Here is a 15898-nt window from a genome sequence, read left to right as displayed (position 1 = left end):
AAACCAACAACTCTACCAGCGCACATTATTAATGCTCAAAAATGACTTCCAAAACTTTTTCTGCTTTACGTAGAGACATTAAAATCTCATCTAACTCTTCCCCGGCAACACGACTCCGAGGCTAATGAAGCAGAAACGACATTTAAATGTATTACATGGCAGGCTGCAGTGATGGCTTTCAAACGTCACTTTGTAATGAGAATGCAGGAATATCTCTGGGTGTTACAAGATCATTCAGCTCCATCCCCAAAATATACCACCAAACAAAGCAGACTATAAAGAACTGGTGGAGATCACAGATAACACATTTCATGGAAGCAAATACTAAATAAACGCTGTTTGAAGTGACATTTTGCAACACTCTTTGCCTTCCTGGTTTGAAATTAAAACAGCGCATGGAGGAAAATCTTTACCCGCAGGTTGCTACTGTGAACTGGTTGTCATGCTGATCCTCTGCATTCAAAACTTTATGTAATTGACCCAGAACAAGGTGATAAAGGCTTCTGACTTCACTTTGACTTTCCTGATATAAAGAATTGTTCCAGGTCACTGAATTAGAAATCTTTCCAGGTAACTGAATTTGTGTGATGAAGTTGTGTTATTAAGCTTTGCATTAATCCCCTGATATACCATGCAGTACAAACTGACTATTATTATACCCCCCACCACCTTATTTAGTCCCAGGAAGCAAAGAAATACCAAATACTTCCGGTATGGAGGAACATGTGACAACACTGGTGATCTTTGGTTGGGCCAGACTTTTTACATGGTGGTAGGGAGAGTCATCAGACCTATCCATTTCACCTCCTGTGGGCTGAGCTAAAATCCAAAATAATGGTATTATCCTTCCAAGTTATCTTCACTAAACTACAAATTCAGCTGCTCTCTAATAGAGATGAAGATGAGTTTGTAATCTTGACAATCCTGGCTCCCTCCATTGATAGAGCAGGGGAGGGTAGCCATCCATAAACAAATGGTATGCTACTGGCGTCAGGTAGAAAAACAAAAAACAAAAAGAAAACTAAAAATGTAAAACTAACGCAATGTCTAAAGAAAGGTTAGCTACATTTTTCTTTACAAAGATTTGCTTTAACAATGGCATTTCAATATTTCACATTAAAGCCATTAGAGGGTTAGTCCACATAAAACTACACTTTCAGTTCTTTTGTAAGCTGCCAACTACATATGTTGTCATTTTATTTGAATGAATCCTCTGTTCACCTATGGCCACACATTCCATCACAACATCAGCTTCTAATTGTACATTTACAAGTGTTGTATCCTGAACCTGCTAGGTTCAAAAAAAAAAGATTTTTGTACTCCATAAAAATTGCTTTTCTTGGTGACTATTGAGGATCACATAATGGCTTCAACCTTTGAGTTATACAGCTGCCTATAGAAAGGTTTACATACTCCATCCACTGGGTGACATTAGTTTTAGGTTCCAAGGACAGAAACAGTGAACATTAAAGTTGTGCTAGGAAAATAGGCAGTTCTTTTATATTGCAGAACTAAGGGAGAGAATTTCCATCCTCCCAGGACATCAGTAACAAAATGATTCATTCTAATAGTACAGGGGTCACCCAACAATGGCTTTTCCTTATGTGTTTTTCCTTACTAATCTCCAATCCTTTTGCAATATTACAAAGGTTTCCTCTTAGATTGTAAGCTTATCTGAGCGACTCCTCTCCTCCTCCTGTTTCATTGTTTGTATCAGTCTGCCATTTACAAGCCCTATTTATTGTACAAAATAGCATATTATGTTGGTGCTATATAAATATGGTTTATAAATAATAATAAAAATAATATTAAAGTCCGTTAGTGTCTCAGTGAGAAAAAAAATAGTCTTTTGGTCCAACTTTTTCAAGATAGGTTTTAATCCTATTTTCACTCTCGTTATAAATAATTTACCACCACAAAAGGAGCCTGCCAGATCTAGCTGTCTGTCCTCCAAATGCTTGGTCTGGGTGGCTGCAATCTTTATCCTGGCTTACAGAATTGAGACAGATAAAAGAAAAATGAGCCAAGAATCATAATAGAGTCCAGCTTTGTTGAAAACTAGCAAATTGGGAAAGCATCGTCAACAAAGCTAGGAATTAAGTCAGGAAACATATAATATATAATTATTACTTCAGTACCTATACCCTTTACAAACCCCAGCAAAAAAAAACAAAACTTTACAACACCCACAAGCACTGAAAGGACCTGTGTTTATGGGCAAATGTAACTTGATTTCATGTGCATTCTACAACGCATTAGACCTGAATTTAAATACCTCTAAGGCTGGGTCTACATGGACGTTTTGTAAAAAGGCATGTAAACGTTCCTACTGAGTTTATAAGCGTTTTTATGCACTTATTTCAACGTTTTAAAACTTTTTTTAAATGCTGGAAAAAGCTGAAAAACGTCTATGCCGCGTTTATCCGCGTTTTACCGCGTTTTACCGCGATTCTACAAGCGTTTTAGCACTTGGTAGAAATGCAAATTGTAACCCTGGGCAGTGATTTCTGCAAGTACAGGAAGTACATACATCCCCGCATACATGTGATAATGTGATCATGCAACAGTACAGTGACAAATGTAGCAGTATACACAGAATAGAGTGAAAAGAGTGCAAAGTGAAGCACAATTAAAGACAATGACTACACAAGTGATAATGAATGACGTCATTTGCAGGTGTGAAAAGCACCAAAAGCAAACACAATGGCAGACAATTTCACACGTGCCAGGCATAGGTGTTAATTTTTAACAGCATAGTACATGTAATTATTAATGCATGACACATGGAATAGTGACACAGGACACAGGCTATTGTTAAAACGTTTGTAAAAGCCTCCATTGAAATCAATGGAAGCTTTTTTATTGACAATTTCTAGCATGCATAAACGCAGGAAAACGCTCCCATTAAAATCAATGGACACGTTTTCCCGCGATTTCCCGCGTTTTCCCGCGATTTACCAGCGTTTTAATTTTTTAAACGTTGCAAGCAACGTTTAAGATAACGCTCAAAAACGTGCCTGAAGGAAACGTCCTGGTGTAGATTAGCCCATTGGAATGCATGGGGACTTCAAACATGGGCTTTAAAAGCCTCAGGTTAAACGCTGGGGAAACAGTCCGTGTAGACTAAGCCTAAAAGTGTACAATAGGGCTATTAAATGAACAAAGAACACCACTATCAGAGCTATGAGAACACACCACAAACACAATTAGTACAGAATTGTAAAGGTGCGTACACACTTCCAATTTTTATCGTTCAAAACGAACGACGAACGATCGATTGGGCAAAAAATCGTTCGTAAAAAAGTAACCAACGACGCCGACGAACGAGGAAAGTCGTTGGAAACGAACGACCGGACCGGCGGATCGGATTGGACGACGATCGTTGAACATCGTTCGTGTGTACGGTCGTTCGTTGATCGTCCATGGGCTGAGCATGCGTAATGAACGAACGTTCATTCACTTTCCTGTCGTGCACATAGTTCCTCTATCGCTCAAACGATCGTATCTATTGTGTGTACAATATCTACGAACGATCGTGTCGTTATCTCTATGTGCAGGATCGGTGCTATACGATCGTTCGTAGATATCGTGCAGGATCGTTCGTCGTTCGTTTTCCAACGATAATAATTGGAAGTGTGTACGTAGCTTTAGATATCCCTTATCCTAAATGTGCCACTTCCCCCACCTCTTAGACTGTAAGCTTTTTTGGGCAGGGTCCTCTCCTTCTCCTGTCTCATTGTTTGTATCCAACACCTAATGTACAACATTGTGCAATATGTTGTTGCTTTATAAATACAGTTCAATAATTATTTATAATTTGTTAATTAAGACTGTCCATTCTAGATTTGGCTAAAAAGAGGATGTCTGACATCTCACATCTCCTTTATTTTACCGTTAAGTAAACTGCTACAATAATTGTGTACAGGTTAATTGGTTTCTCCCAAAGCAGGCCTCAGGCTGGGTACACACGTGCAATGGTCCTCGTTCGATAATCGTGTGTACAGCACTCGTCGTCCATTGTCCTAATGAGCGTCTTGGCGGATCCATGGACGACAAACGACCGTAAAGGAAGTGAAGGGGGAGAGAGTTCTTTCCCTCAATCGTTCTTTCCCTCCCCTCTCCATACAGCAGAAGGATGCTTTATGTACAGCACTCATTCATGCATCGTGCAGTCGTTGGTAAGGATCATGAAAGATGCTTTCCAACGACAAATATTGCATGTGTGTACATAGTCTTAGACAATGTTAGGGACACAAGACTATCACTATAGTAGGGACAATATATTGTTTCAGATCAGAGACAGGTATTAACATTACTATGAATAATAAGCTATTAAAGGTATAAAATAGAGTTATAGGTACAGACAATATAATATAATATTAATAATAATATACCCAAAACAAGGGATACTTGAAATTATGCAATTTAAACAAGGGGTATTTTATGAATAAAAGGGTATATATTATATTTAAGTGTACCTGGACTTAAAAAGTTTGCTATGTTATGGAGAATCTAGAAAGGTTTATTGTGCCCAAGTAGTAGCAAAACGTCTGCTGACAGCAACGAAACTCCTAGTGAGGGTGCAAAAGAAATCCAGAACCTACAGCTTCATAGCTTTATATCTGCAGTGTGGGGTCTAAAACACTCCTGCCTCTGACTGCTTGTCTCAGGAGATTAATGATGTCAGTGTTGATTTGCTCACTGTTCTCTTTCCTGGAGGCTCAACATAAGGAAGCAAAACCATGTTTCAATTAAGTTAGCCACCTCTATACAGAGATATAGTAAAGAAGGCATGGTAAGCCAGTTATGAAAAAAAAAAAAATCAGCTTGAGATGGGACTCCAGACAATACACACACATCTTCCATTTTCCAGCTTCCACAGTTAAGTTACCTTTTCAAATTTGAGGAGCACTGCTTAGTCTATTACACACTGACTGTTAGGCTGCTACACCCTTTTCTGACAATATTCCAGACTTTCCAGAGAAGGAGAATAAAACATAATAGCTAGAATATTATAAAGCACTTCGTAGACAACTTCCCAGTGTGCGCCAGAAACGGCTCTCTGTTTTCATTATAATAGGACTCGGGTGAAATGTCAGAGGAATGAATTACGACTGCAGTAATGTGACTGGTTAAGTATACATCTATCAACGTTGACATGCTAATACATTGGACGTTGCAAGGTAAAAGTATGATTTACTCGCCCGTGCTGCTCCAAGCTGGAATTTCATCAACCTTCATTGCTTAATTATGATGCCTAATATCTTGGAGATGAATATGCTTCCATCACCGGCTCCGTGATCAACAACGCGAGACAGTGCAATTTATTTTTCCAGGAAATAAATAAATAATACATTGTGAGCTTCTAATAAATGCGATTAACTTCCTGAACAAACACATTTGTTACAATGAAACATTGGTGGCCACTTTGAATATCAGAATTCCTGTGTGATTTGTGTAGATTTATAGCACGAGAAGTACAAAGATTGCCATATGGTTTGAAATATGAGTTTTCATTTATAGGTCTGTTCAAAGATTGCAGGGGCATGAAGGCATTGGTTACTGTACATCCGGCAGGAAATGTTTTCCTTATATAAATTAAATACAAACATTAAAAGCACTTGCTCAGTCAGAGACAGACTTGAAACTCTGCAATTAGCAAAGCTTGCACTTCATGCCGATGGAGTGTTCTGGCTTGGAATTGAGAAGGGTGAATTGGACCTCTGCATAAACACAACTGCTTCCACACAGAATAAGGAAAGAGCTTTTCTATTCTGTGGTGGCTGCATTGTAAAGCAATCCAACCTTAAGACTTAGTACACCTTTGGTTTTGGTCTTAAATAATAAGGTAAATAAGGAAAAATTGAACTCTGAAAGCTGTGCCAGGAAAGGCAAGCAGATGGTAAAGTTTTAGTCACCAGTATTGGCTGCGGTTTGTCTGCTGATGATTTTTTCCTCCCATTACTGATTTACCATGCCTTAGTCTATACTGTGCCTCTTTGTGGAGATGTCCATCATGGTAGAGCTGTATTCAAAAACATTTGCAGAGGCTCAAGCACAGATCCACAGAATAAATGAAACAAACAGGAAGTTCTTTGCACTGCAGGTCCTCAGGTGCAGTTTTTACTCCAGCAAAGGAAACAGGGAACAGCAAAGTACTAATATCTCCAAATCTCATAAATCATAGGCAGCAATGCCTTGAATGATGTCACGCAGCAAATATCCATACTATGAATCACAAGATTCAGTAGCACCTAGGCGCGCACCTGTAAGCACCTAGGAGGTGCGCTGCTATATTTAAAATATTAAACTTTTAGGGTACAGCTTTGGCACAATTAACATTTCTAGATGTTTCATTTAGGACAAAAAAAGCTTCACTTTAATATATGTGACCCATTTTAAGATCACTAATTTCTGGCTGAAGCCATTCTGAAGCCAAGTTTGTGGCTGCACCCACACATTATAATGATCAGCAAGCACATGAACAAAGGATCTTTCTGGCTTGAGGAAACAAACTTTTTGCCTCTATATTGAATCCTACCACTCAAAAAAGAGGAGTATACACAAATGAGTCCTATATTGTTTCTTCAATGTGTAGAATTATTGCAATCAGCAAAACCCCATAAACAAAAAGTGCTTTTTTCAAAGAAAGGGTGTTTGCTTCAAATTACCAACGGGATATGTTATGTGGTCGGTTTAGATGCAAACGAAGCTTAGTAGTATTTTCAAAGCCCAATAATGAAGCCATATTGTCCAATGAACTGCAGAACGGATAGATTGAACTCCTCTGTGACAAATGAAAGAAATGAAAAGTGCATTGTTCCCTGTTGCTGAAGGGGCTATAATTTAGCTGTGCTTACTCAGTCTTCATCTCCTTCATTACGGAGTTTTGCTAATCCAATCTATTTATGCAGAGCGTCCATAAAGCCTGCCATAAGGAATAATAGGCAAATCAAATGGGCCTGTGACTTAATTAGCCCATCAGAGTGAAGAAATAATGGAATGAGCTGTGTGCAAATACCTTGAATGTAATTCCGTGCTGCCGTTATTGTACTTGCTGCCTCTTTCCCAGATCCCGAAGTCTGGCACGCGGTACGCTCTTTCTACACAGAACACCAGGTTCTGGATAAATGATACCTGAAACAGAGAGAAGAGTGTTACACATAACCAAATCCGACAGAGACAGGACCTAGAAGGTTACAAGCCAAACCACCACCATAGGTAAATAACAACTGGTTGTAGCATGTAACTATAATTCCTCAGACTCCAAAGACAAAATATCTGTTGGTGGCAATAGCTGACCTTGCCTTTATAAGGTGCTTTAGTAGAGTCACTTGTAATTTCCATTGTCAGTGTGTGTAACAGGATAACAATGGAGGAGGGGCACAACAGAGGACCAAAACAAAACATAGTCACCCTATTACAGGAAGGGTCTGAGAAAGAACATACTTTGCAGGACCACATACCTAAAACCTAAAACTAACAAAAGAAAAAAAGTACTTAACAAAGCAAAGTAGAAAAAAAAAATATTTCAAAGTATACAAAATGCAGCTAGAAGGGATGCAAGCGGGGTGCCGATATCATTAATGCAAGTATATAGTCACTGTTGCTTCACCACATTAGCAGGGACTATTGGATCCCTTGCATTGTATAATGTAAAATTACAGCTTGCACTGTCGGGCTGTACGGGCTGTAACATAAAAAACAAGAAAGAGACTACCAGTCCCAATGCTGGGATTAGGACACAACAGGACAGGATGGAGACATGGCAGGAGTCAAATCCATCACAGAGATAAAGTAATGTTAAGATGATTGAAAGTAAAAACTACAGCAGGACTGAGTGATCAAAGTCCACATATAAGGGAAGCCATGATGAAAGGAAGAGCGAGACAGAGGAGAGTAATTTCGCTCTCTCAAGGCTCAAAACAGTGCTGTGCAATGATCCAAAAAATATGGAATGATCAAAGGAAAACATAGTAATACAGTTGTGGGGAACTAGGAGACCCAGCATGTCATGCTGTAACAAATCCTGCAAGCTGCCAAACTCCTAACAATAGCTATCATGTTACTTAAATTCTACGCTAGAATTGCGAAGAAATTTTAAAAATTAAGATTTGTACAGGTGCTACCCAAACTGATTGTGCATGATTATATATGCACAACAACAAAATTTATGCATCTCACACAGTTTAATCACAGTACATTTTTATGTCATCTAGAAGAGGAAGGAGGCATCTTGAAATAATACAACCGGGCAGTGCTGGGCCCCAGGTTTGAATCTAGGCGAGGACACTATCTGCATGGAATTTGCAGGTTCTCACCGTGTCACCGGTTTCCTCCCACATTCCAAAAACATGCAGTTAGGTAATTCGCTCCCTCCTAAAATTGACATTTTTAGGGACATTAGATTGTGAGCTCTTTTGAGGGACAGCTAATGACATGACTATAGACTTTGTACAATGCTGCATAATATGATGGAGCTATCTAAATACTGTGAAATAATAACACACATGGCATAAAACTGGTAAACAACTTGACAAGCAAGGCGTTCCTCTCAAGGGGCAGTTCATATAAAATATCATTCTAAATAGTTAACAGACAAGGAACGAGGGAAAGGGGGAAAGGGTGAAGGTTCAGGGGGAGGACAACTTTTGTGGATCACATATTTTTTGAATAACTTTTGTACCTAGAAATATTATTCAAAACCGTATTTCTCCACTCCAGTATCCCTTTTTACAAGTATCACAACATACTACTGTGTTAAGGAAGATAGTGCAGTCTGACTGAGGTTGTTAGAAGATGGGGCGCACTGAAGAGTGTTGTCAAATATAAATATATATACATGCGTGTAGTAAGAATTGGTAAGAAAAGCTGGAATAAATGTAGTAAAGCCTGGTAAAATGTATTGTATGCCCACCAAGTTCCTAAGAATCTGGTCTGGAACCACTACGATAAAAAAGCACATATACAAAAGCAGCAACAAGCAGGAATATGCCTGTACATGGAGGCTCATCACAGACTGTGTCGGCCAGTGATGGAGATTGTAATTCCTTGGAAGCCGTCAGGCAACAGTCAACATTACAGACAACAACTCACCTCCTAAAAAACCGACCTGGGTTAGGGTTTTCGAAAGCGATTTTAAGCACACTGTAAATATTGAATGCTTTATTAATTCCACTAAAGTGTGCTTTCCGTTCCAGAAATGCAGAGGAAGAGGACTTTACATTGAGGATGGCACATGCACAAAAATCCATAATGCTATTAAAATAACATGGGGCTCTCCAGGGCAAACACTATATGCGGAAATTCTGTTTATAAGTCTGAGGCGCATTTCGTCTCTGAGCAAACACGCTCTACATAATCAGCTCGTTCCTTAGCGAGTCCTGCGGTTGGAATATGGATTTAGGAACAAGACGTGGAGGCAGTTGCTGGTGAATGATAAGGTGAAAATAGCTAGACCAATCTCCCGGTAATAGACTGTCTGTCGGCTCCAGCGAGGAAATGCATTTCTTAAAAGCATAAGATCGGAAAAATGAAACTGTAATCGCTGCTCAATAAAAGAAAGAAAAATCCAAACAAATAGGATTCTTTTTTTTTTTTTTTGACTGACTTGCACGGCAGTTTTCGAAAGAACATGGAATGTGGTGCCGAAAGAACTACGTTGGGGTAATTTGGGGCAGGGGGATCTGGCTTAAGATTTGTTTAAATATTGTCTGATTGAATTTCACAATATTTGTCGTGCAAAATTCAATTTGATCACAGTTAAAAAGCCAAGTCAATGCCAGATGGAAATTATTGCCATTGTTATAGTACAAAGGATTACTGGAGGTAGAGTATTCCTTATATACAAAGCAGCTAGATTCCAGAAAACTCCTCACATGGAAAGTAGGTGAGTCTGATTCTTGAAGCCTTGTAATCTAAATTCAAAACTCCATGGAGAATTGAATGAGATTGTTTGCTGTGAGAACCTTTGTCAGAGATATGGGTGTAAGAGAAAGACAGGAGGAAGCTTTATACTGCTTGTTGACCAACACATGTCTTGTTTTCTAAAATACAAAAGTGTGAACCACCTTTTTTTTTTCTTTTTTTCATCGGGTCCTCTGTATATTTGGATTTACTACAACAGCCAAACTATACAGACCGACAGCATCACCACTTTCAAATTGGGTCCATTTTTGCTTTTTTGGAGAACATTTCCCAGGGTTATAATTATTAGCCAGTATTTATATATAAAGCTGACATATTAAAGTCTATTTTCATATCACTAACTGTCCCTCAAAGGGGCAGAGGGAACTGCCCAAATGTGGGATGAAACTGAAGTACCCAGAGTCCTGGTGGGGAAACAAACCTGTGACCTAGTGCTGCAAAGGTCAGAGTGCTAACCACTGATCCAACCATGCTGTCTGTGATAGCTTAGTTTTTGGGACATATGAAAAGTGTAAAGCATATGGTCATTGGTGTCATGAAGCTAACCTGAGAAGCACAAATTGCTCATTACTCAATGAACCCCTAGCAACCTCTGGAGAAAGCCTAGAATTCCCATGAACCCTGGAAACATTGCACTAACCCAACCTTCCCTATACAGTTGTGTGGTTCAGCTTTCTCCAGCTGCAAGCCATCCTCAGCTGAACACTCCTGCACATTACAGTCCTATTCAATTAACCATTTCCCTTACAGGCAGACAATTTCCATAGAAGTCAAGGCATAATTACTCAAGGCATCAGGGGGACCGCCATCTTCTTCCTGATTGTGATGACCTAACTCCAGGGCAATCATTCAGTTCCGGTACCTTCAAGGGAAGCCAGGATTGCTGGTCATGCCATGGCATGAAAACGAAATTTGACAGCTGGGCAGTGATCAAGCAGGTAAGAATGGTTATTGCAGAAGGGACATCGCCTGTCCCTTTCTGCAATACCCACTGGCCTGATCGCCAATCTTCAAAGTGGGATTTCAGTTCCAATTAGCAGCTATTGGAAACTCCTCTTTAATAGCCAACTGGGACACACTGTAAATATTCAATTACAACACAATAAATAAGTGTCAGAGTAATTTATAACCCTCAAACAATCATCTAAGCTACAATGTGGACAGTTCATACGGGCAAAGCCGCCATTGTTTAGTCTGCTTAGAACTTATCAACGTTATTTCCCCATACATTGAAGAACGCTCTGTGAGGCCTAACGCAGCAGGCAACAAACAACATATGTCCTAATCTACAAGCATTACCAGTTTTCTGAAATTTCCTTCACATATCAGTAGGATTTCTTTCAGCTTGAAAATAAAAATTAATTACCCGCTCTAATCTCTATATTCTGTATCACCATGGAGACACATTACAATTCTTTTATGTGGCGTTGATGCTGCAAACTTATAACAAACTTGGAAAACAAGACGCATCAAACTCCTATTTAGTGTTACTGTAGAGACTGAGCCTGAAATTACACAGACTGAAAATAAAAAGCCAGGAATAGCTTACATGTAAAATTGATATTACAAGACAAAGCTTCCTGCTGTCGCCGGGGACAAGCGCGTTTTGTAAGATAATTGCCCGGCAAAATGACTCCTGAAATAAATTAGTAAAACTTTAAAAAGGGACCTGAATAATTTAATTCATAAATACAATAAAAAGCTATTGCATCTGAATCTTAAAAGGGAAAGTAAAGCATATGTTAAGCCTGCTTATATTTTGTTTGTTAAAAAAAAAAGGAAAAAGAAAGTCCCATAATTTTAGGGGTATCTACAAACACAGTTTTCTTCTGCTTTCTCTGCAAAGTTTCACAAATATATGTTGAATCTGCCTGTCCACCTCATCATGCAGCTTCTTGTGGGTGACAACAAAGCTGCACTGCTTCTGAATTCAAAGCAATTGTCACCTTGTAGCTTCAATCATCACCCGGCCACACCTGGTCTTGTCCATTGCGGTTTGGATGGACAGAGATAAAAACCTCCCACTGTGATCTGCAATGTCTGGAAGGGGGGGGAGTGTGGAAGACACAAATGATAGGGAATTTGGCTTAGGCAGTGTTTTATATTATTTCCTGAGGCTTGTGTATTACAACTGAATTTGTCACCTGTTGCAAAATACCTAACTCATCACATTTGTACTACATTTCACAAATATATTTTCTAATGCTTATACAGTTAGGTCCATATATTTTAGGACAGCGACAACTTTTTTCTAATTTTGGTTCTGTACGTTACCACAGATAATTTTGTGAATTTTTTGTGAATTTTGTTGAACTGCAGACATTCAGCTTTAATTCAGTGGGTTAAACAAAAAAAGTTGCATAAAATGTGAGGAACTAAAGCCTTTTTTTTACCCAATCACTTCATTGCAGGGGCCTAAAAGTAATTGGACAATTGACTCAAAGTAAATACAGAGGGTGCACTCCAAGGTGCAAGCCACTCATAAGCCTCAAGAATAGGACTTTACTCAAAAACATTCAAGAACAGTTCTGAAAAAACATTATTTTGACAGATGAAACCAAGATCAACCTTTACCAGAATGATGGCAAGAAAAAAGTATGGAGAAGGCGTGGATCCAAGGATGGCAGTGGAGGCAGTGTGATGGCTTGGGCGTGCATGGCTGCCATGGCACTGAGACACTAGTGCTTATCCATGATGTGACACAGGACAGAAGCAGCCAAATGATTTCTGAGGTGTTCAGAGACATACTGTCTGCTCAAATCCAGCTAAATGCAGTCACATTGATTGGGGGGCGTTTCATAATACAGATGGACAATGACCCAAAACATACAGCCAAAGCAACCCAGGAGTTTATTAAAGCAAAAAAGTGGAATATTATTGAATGGCCAAGTCAGTCACCTGATCTGAACCCAATTGAGCATGCATTTCACTTGTAGAAGACTGAATTTCGGACAGAAAGGCCCACAAACAAACAGCAACCGAAAGCCGCTGCAGTAAAGACCTGGCAGAGCATTAAAAAGGAGAAAACCCGGCATCTGGTAATGTCCGTGAGCTCAAGGAACACCCCGCAACCTCTGGAGGAAGCATAACTCTGGTTCAGGAACTCTGCTCTAAATGAAAGGACCAATTTAGGATCCAGCCTGCAATGCTAGTCACCTAATAATAAAGCCAATACATTTCAGGGGATTGAAGCATATCCTTCAGTGCTCAAGATTAAAAAAAATTAAGTAAACTATGGAACTTTTGTCTGAGCTTGAATTTTTTCAAGCTAAAATCATGTCAAAGGATCCACCATTATCCAGAACCATAAAAAGTGGGGATGCCCTCATTTTACAAGTGACAAAAATTAAATTCTACTTTATTGGCTCCACACTTTTCTACTTGAACCCAGAACACGCAATATTATCCTCAGTAACAACAATCATTAACTACAGGAATAAATGATCCATTTCTCGAAGTAAGTTATCCCTGGTGTATATTAATATTTTCATCTCTTATCTTTTATCAGTTTACAGTGGTATCTCCATTTTAATTTGAGAAAGTCCATTGAAACACAAGGGTTGGGATAACACCAGAATGGAAAAACAAAATCAAATGTGCAAGTGTTTTTTTTTTTTTTTTTTACCTAGCACCACCCTGCAATGCACAGTAGTGCAATACCATGCGTTGTGCGCTACAATTGCATTTGTTTTGGGTAACGTGTTTTGGTATCATCGATGATGAAAGGCACTGCAGGGCAAATAATATGCGCTTATCTGTTTACCCATATTACCGCAATGCACAGGTTGCTGTGAAAAATAGAGAAGTTCTTAAAATCTGACACTGTCTTTAATTTGGAACTTTCCCCTCTGCAAAAATCACCACCCTGCTATCTCTTAATTATACATCACAGTCTTTATAAGAATGGTCTGATGCATATTGACTGCATACAAGAAATATAATTAAGCGGCATAGTGGTGCAGGGAAAGAATTAATTAAAAAACTCATTGATCAAGTATAATGGAATCCGTGAAGACAGGTTACCTCGTCTGTATTGTAAATGATCTGCAGTCCGGAGGATATCATTTCCACCAAATACAGCAAGAAAAGGGACACTGCATTTATCTGGAAGAAAAAAACAAAAAAGGTCATCGTTAATGAATTTTCATGTTATGTCTTTTGACCTTTTATGCAACTCCTCATTTGCAGATAAGCTTTCCACTGCTGCTTTTCTGATATTGCTTTTAAATTTCATCTTAAATGTTTAAAGAAAAAAAATATTAGTGCCTAAAGAGAACCTGTTTATTTAACAAGCAAGGACATTAGGCAACTGTGCACCAGGTACATGTCCTGTAAAACGTGGTCCCCTGAATCTCTGGAGGCTCTATATTGAAACTGACATAAGCTCAGTGGCCTACGCCAACCCGGCGTTAACAAATAGTGTATCATTAACAAATAGTATGGTGGGAAGTGACAGAAAGGGGTAGGACATAGGCAATGATGATTATAGCTGGTATTGGATGCAGAACAGAAGATCCAAAGAGTCTTCCAAGCATTCATAGCAGAGCCTAGAGGTTTCCATTTAAATAAAGTGTCAATTTTCATTTTTTTGTAGGGCTCAAAGGTACCATTTTTAAACATGGCCATAGAACCGTGCATGCAAGTTAAACTTAAAAAAAGATATTTGGTAGAAACAGACCAGTTACTACAGCTCAAATCATAATACTTTCATCTACTGGAGATTTGGAATCAGTGGTCTATTAGCAGAGGTCTGGCACACTCAATCATGACTTAAAGCTTGAGATTTGAGCATGAGTTTCACTTTTATGGCCACCATGCATACATAAAAGACATTTAGGTTAAGGCATTAAGTCTGTTTTACTGTCTAAGGTGCCGCATGTTCTATTTGGAAATAGTATCTCTTTCAGGAAATGGAGAGTCTCACAAAGCAAACTATTAACTTTTGCTTTGAAACACAATTAGACCTCCAGGTAATTATTTTAAATCACTTATAGCAAACTGCTTCACATTTATCTACATGACAGCATTATTGGCAAGAAAAGTATAGGAACAATTTAAATAATGGCTTAAACAATAGGCTGGGTATCTGAGGACACAGCAGTCTGTTCTCGGTTATGACAATAGATTGGCTACCTGCAGTGGGACATAGGCTGTGGACAGAATCACATAGCTCTATTTAAAAACCAACTAGGTCTGCTTTTATGTGCTCCTAACACATTTATGTGGGCTGGTTAATGAGTTGGCTTCTATTGTTGGCAAACAATGTTTAATGTATACGTGGTTAAAGTGCAGACATTAATTATAAGGCACTCAAGTAATGGGTGGTGTGAGTTAACAATGAAAGAAAGGAAGAATTTATATTGAAGGGTTGCAAAGAAATAGAATGAATGTCATTCAACATGGATATGGTTCCTGAGAGTACTAATAATGCAAAAATCTATAAGAGCTATTCTAAGGGTCCATTTACAAATATCCTGTCCCTTGCATTGTAGTAAAACAGCTCATTTATTTGATTAGTAATTAGGTAAAAGCAGATCTTTACAGCCTTTCCTGCGCACCTTTTAATTTAGGAAGCCGGTAATAGAGATGCATGGGGGTCTGTATTTGGTTGCAGTATGGAGCCTGCATTGCCCCGTGGTAGCAAAAAAAACTAAAAAATATTTGTAAACATGATCTATTAATTTAATAGCACTCCTTAGGATCCAACGTCCCAAAGTTGTCAGTGCTGAGATTATAAAGCACAAAGCTTTATAAATGCTATACTTTTTCTCTTTAGGCAGTGATAAAGGCATATCCATGCTATGGAAATCATCCCTCTTTTCACACCATGCTTTTTAAAATACTTTAAAGCTTAAAAGCTGTGGACCTTTTGACTTTTGCAGTACTCCATTTGTTCCCAGATGGATAGACATCACATGATGAGTGTGCCCCAATTTAATGTTCAAATTGGCTGATAACAGTTGGGTCTTGA

The 15898-nt window shown here is 38.8% G+C and overlaps 1 protein-coding gene across 3 annotated transcripts in view; it reads right to left on the bottom strand.

The window, feature by feature from the left end:
• Positions 1-15898, bottom strand: part of PHKB (phosphorylase kinase regulatory subunit beta) — a 171496-nt gene that overhangs the window by 103340 nt on the left and 52258 nt on the right. For all 3 annotated transcript variants that reach the window (XM_072422462.1, XM_072422461.1, XM_072422460.1), the window contains 2 exons: positions 13951-14031; positions 7022-7137 (listed from right to left, as the gene is read on the bottom strand). In XM_072422462.1, coding sequence (XP_072278563.1) covers positions 7022-7137; positions 13951-14031 — 197 coding nt within the window. The remainder of the gene's footprint in view (positions 1-7021; positions 7138-13950; positions 14032-15898) is intronic.

Source organism: Pyxicephalus adspersus, chromosome 9, assembly GCF_032062135.1.
Source record: "Pyxicephalus adspersus chromosome 9, UCB_Pads_2.0, whole genome shotgun sequence".
Taxonomy (NCBI): domain Eukaryota; kingdom Metazoa; phylum Chordata; class Amphibia; order Anura; family Pyxicephalidae; genus Pyxicephalus; species Pyxicephalus adspersus.
The sequence above is the reverse complement of the archived record's forward strand: the minus strand, read 5'-3'. Positions and strand labels throughout refer to the sequence as shown.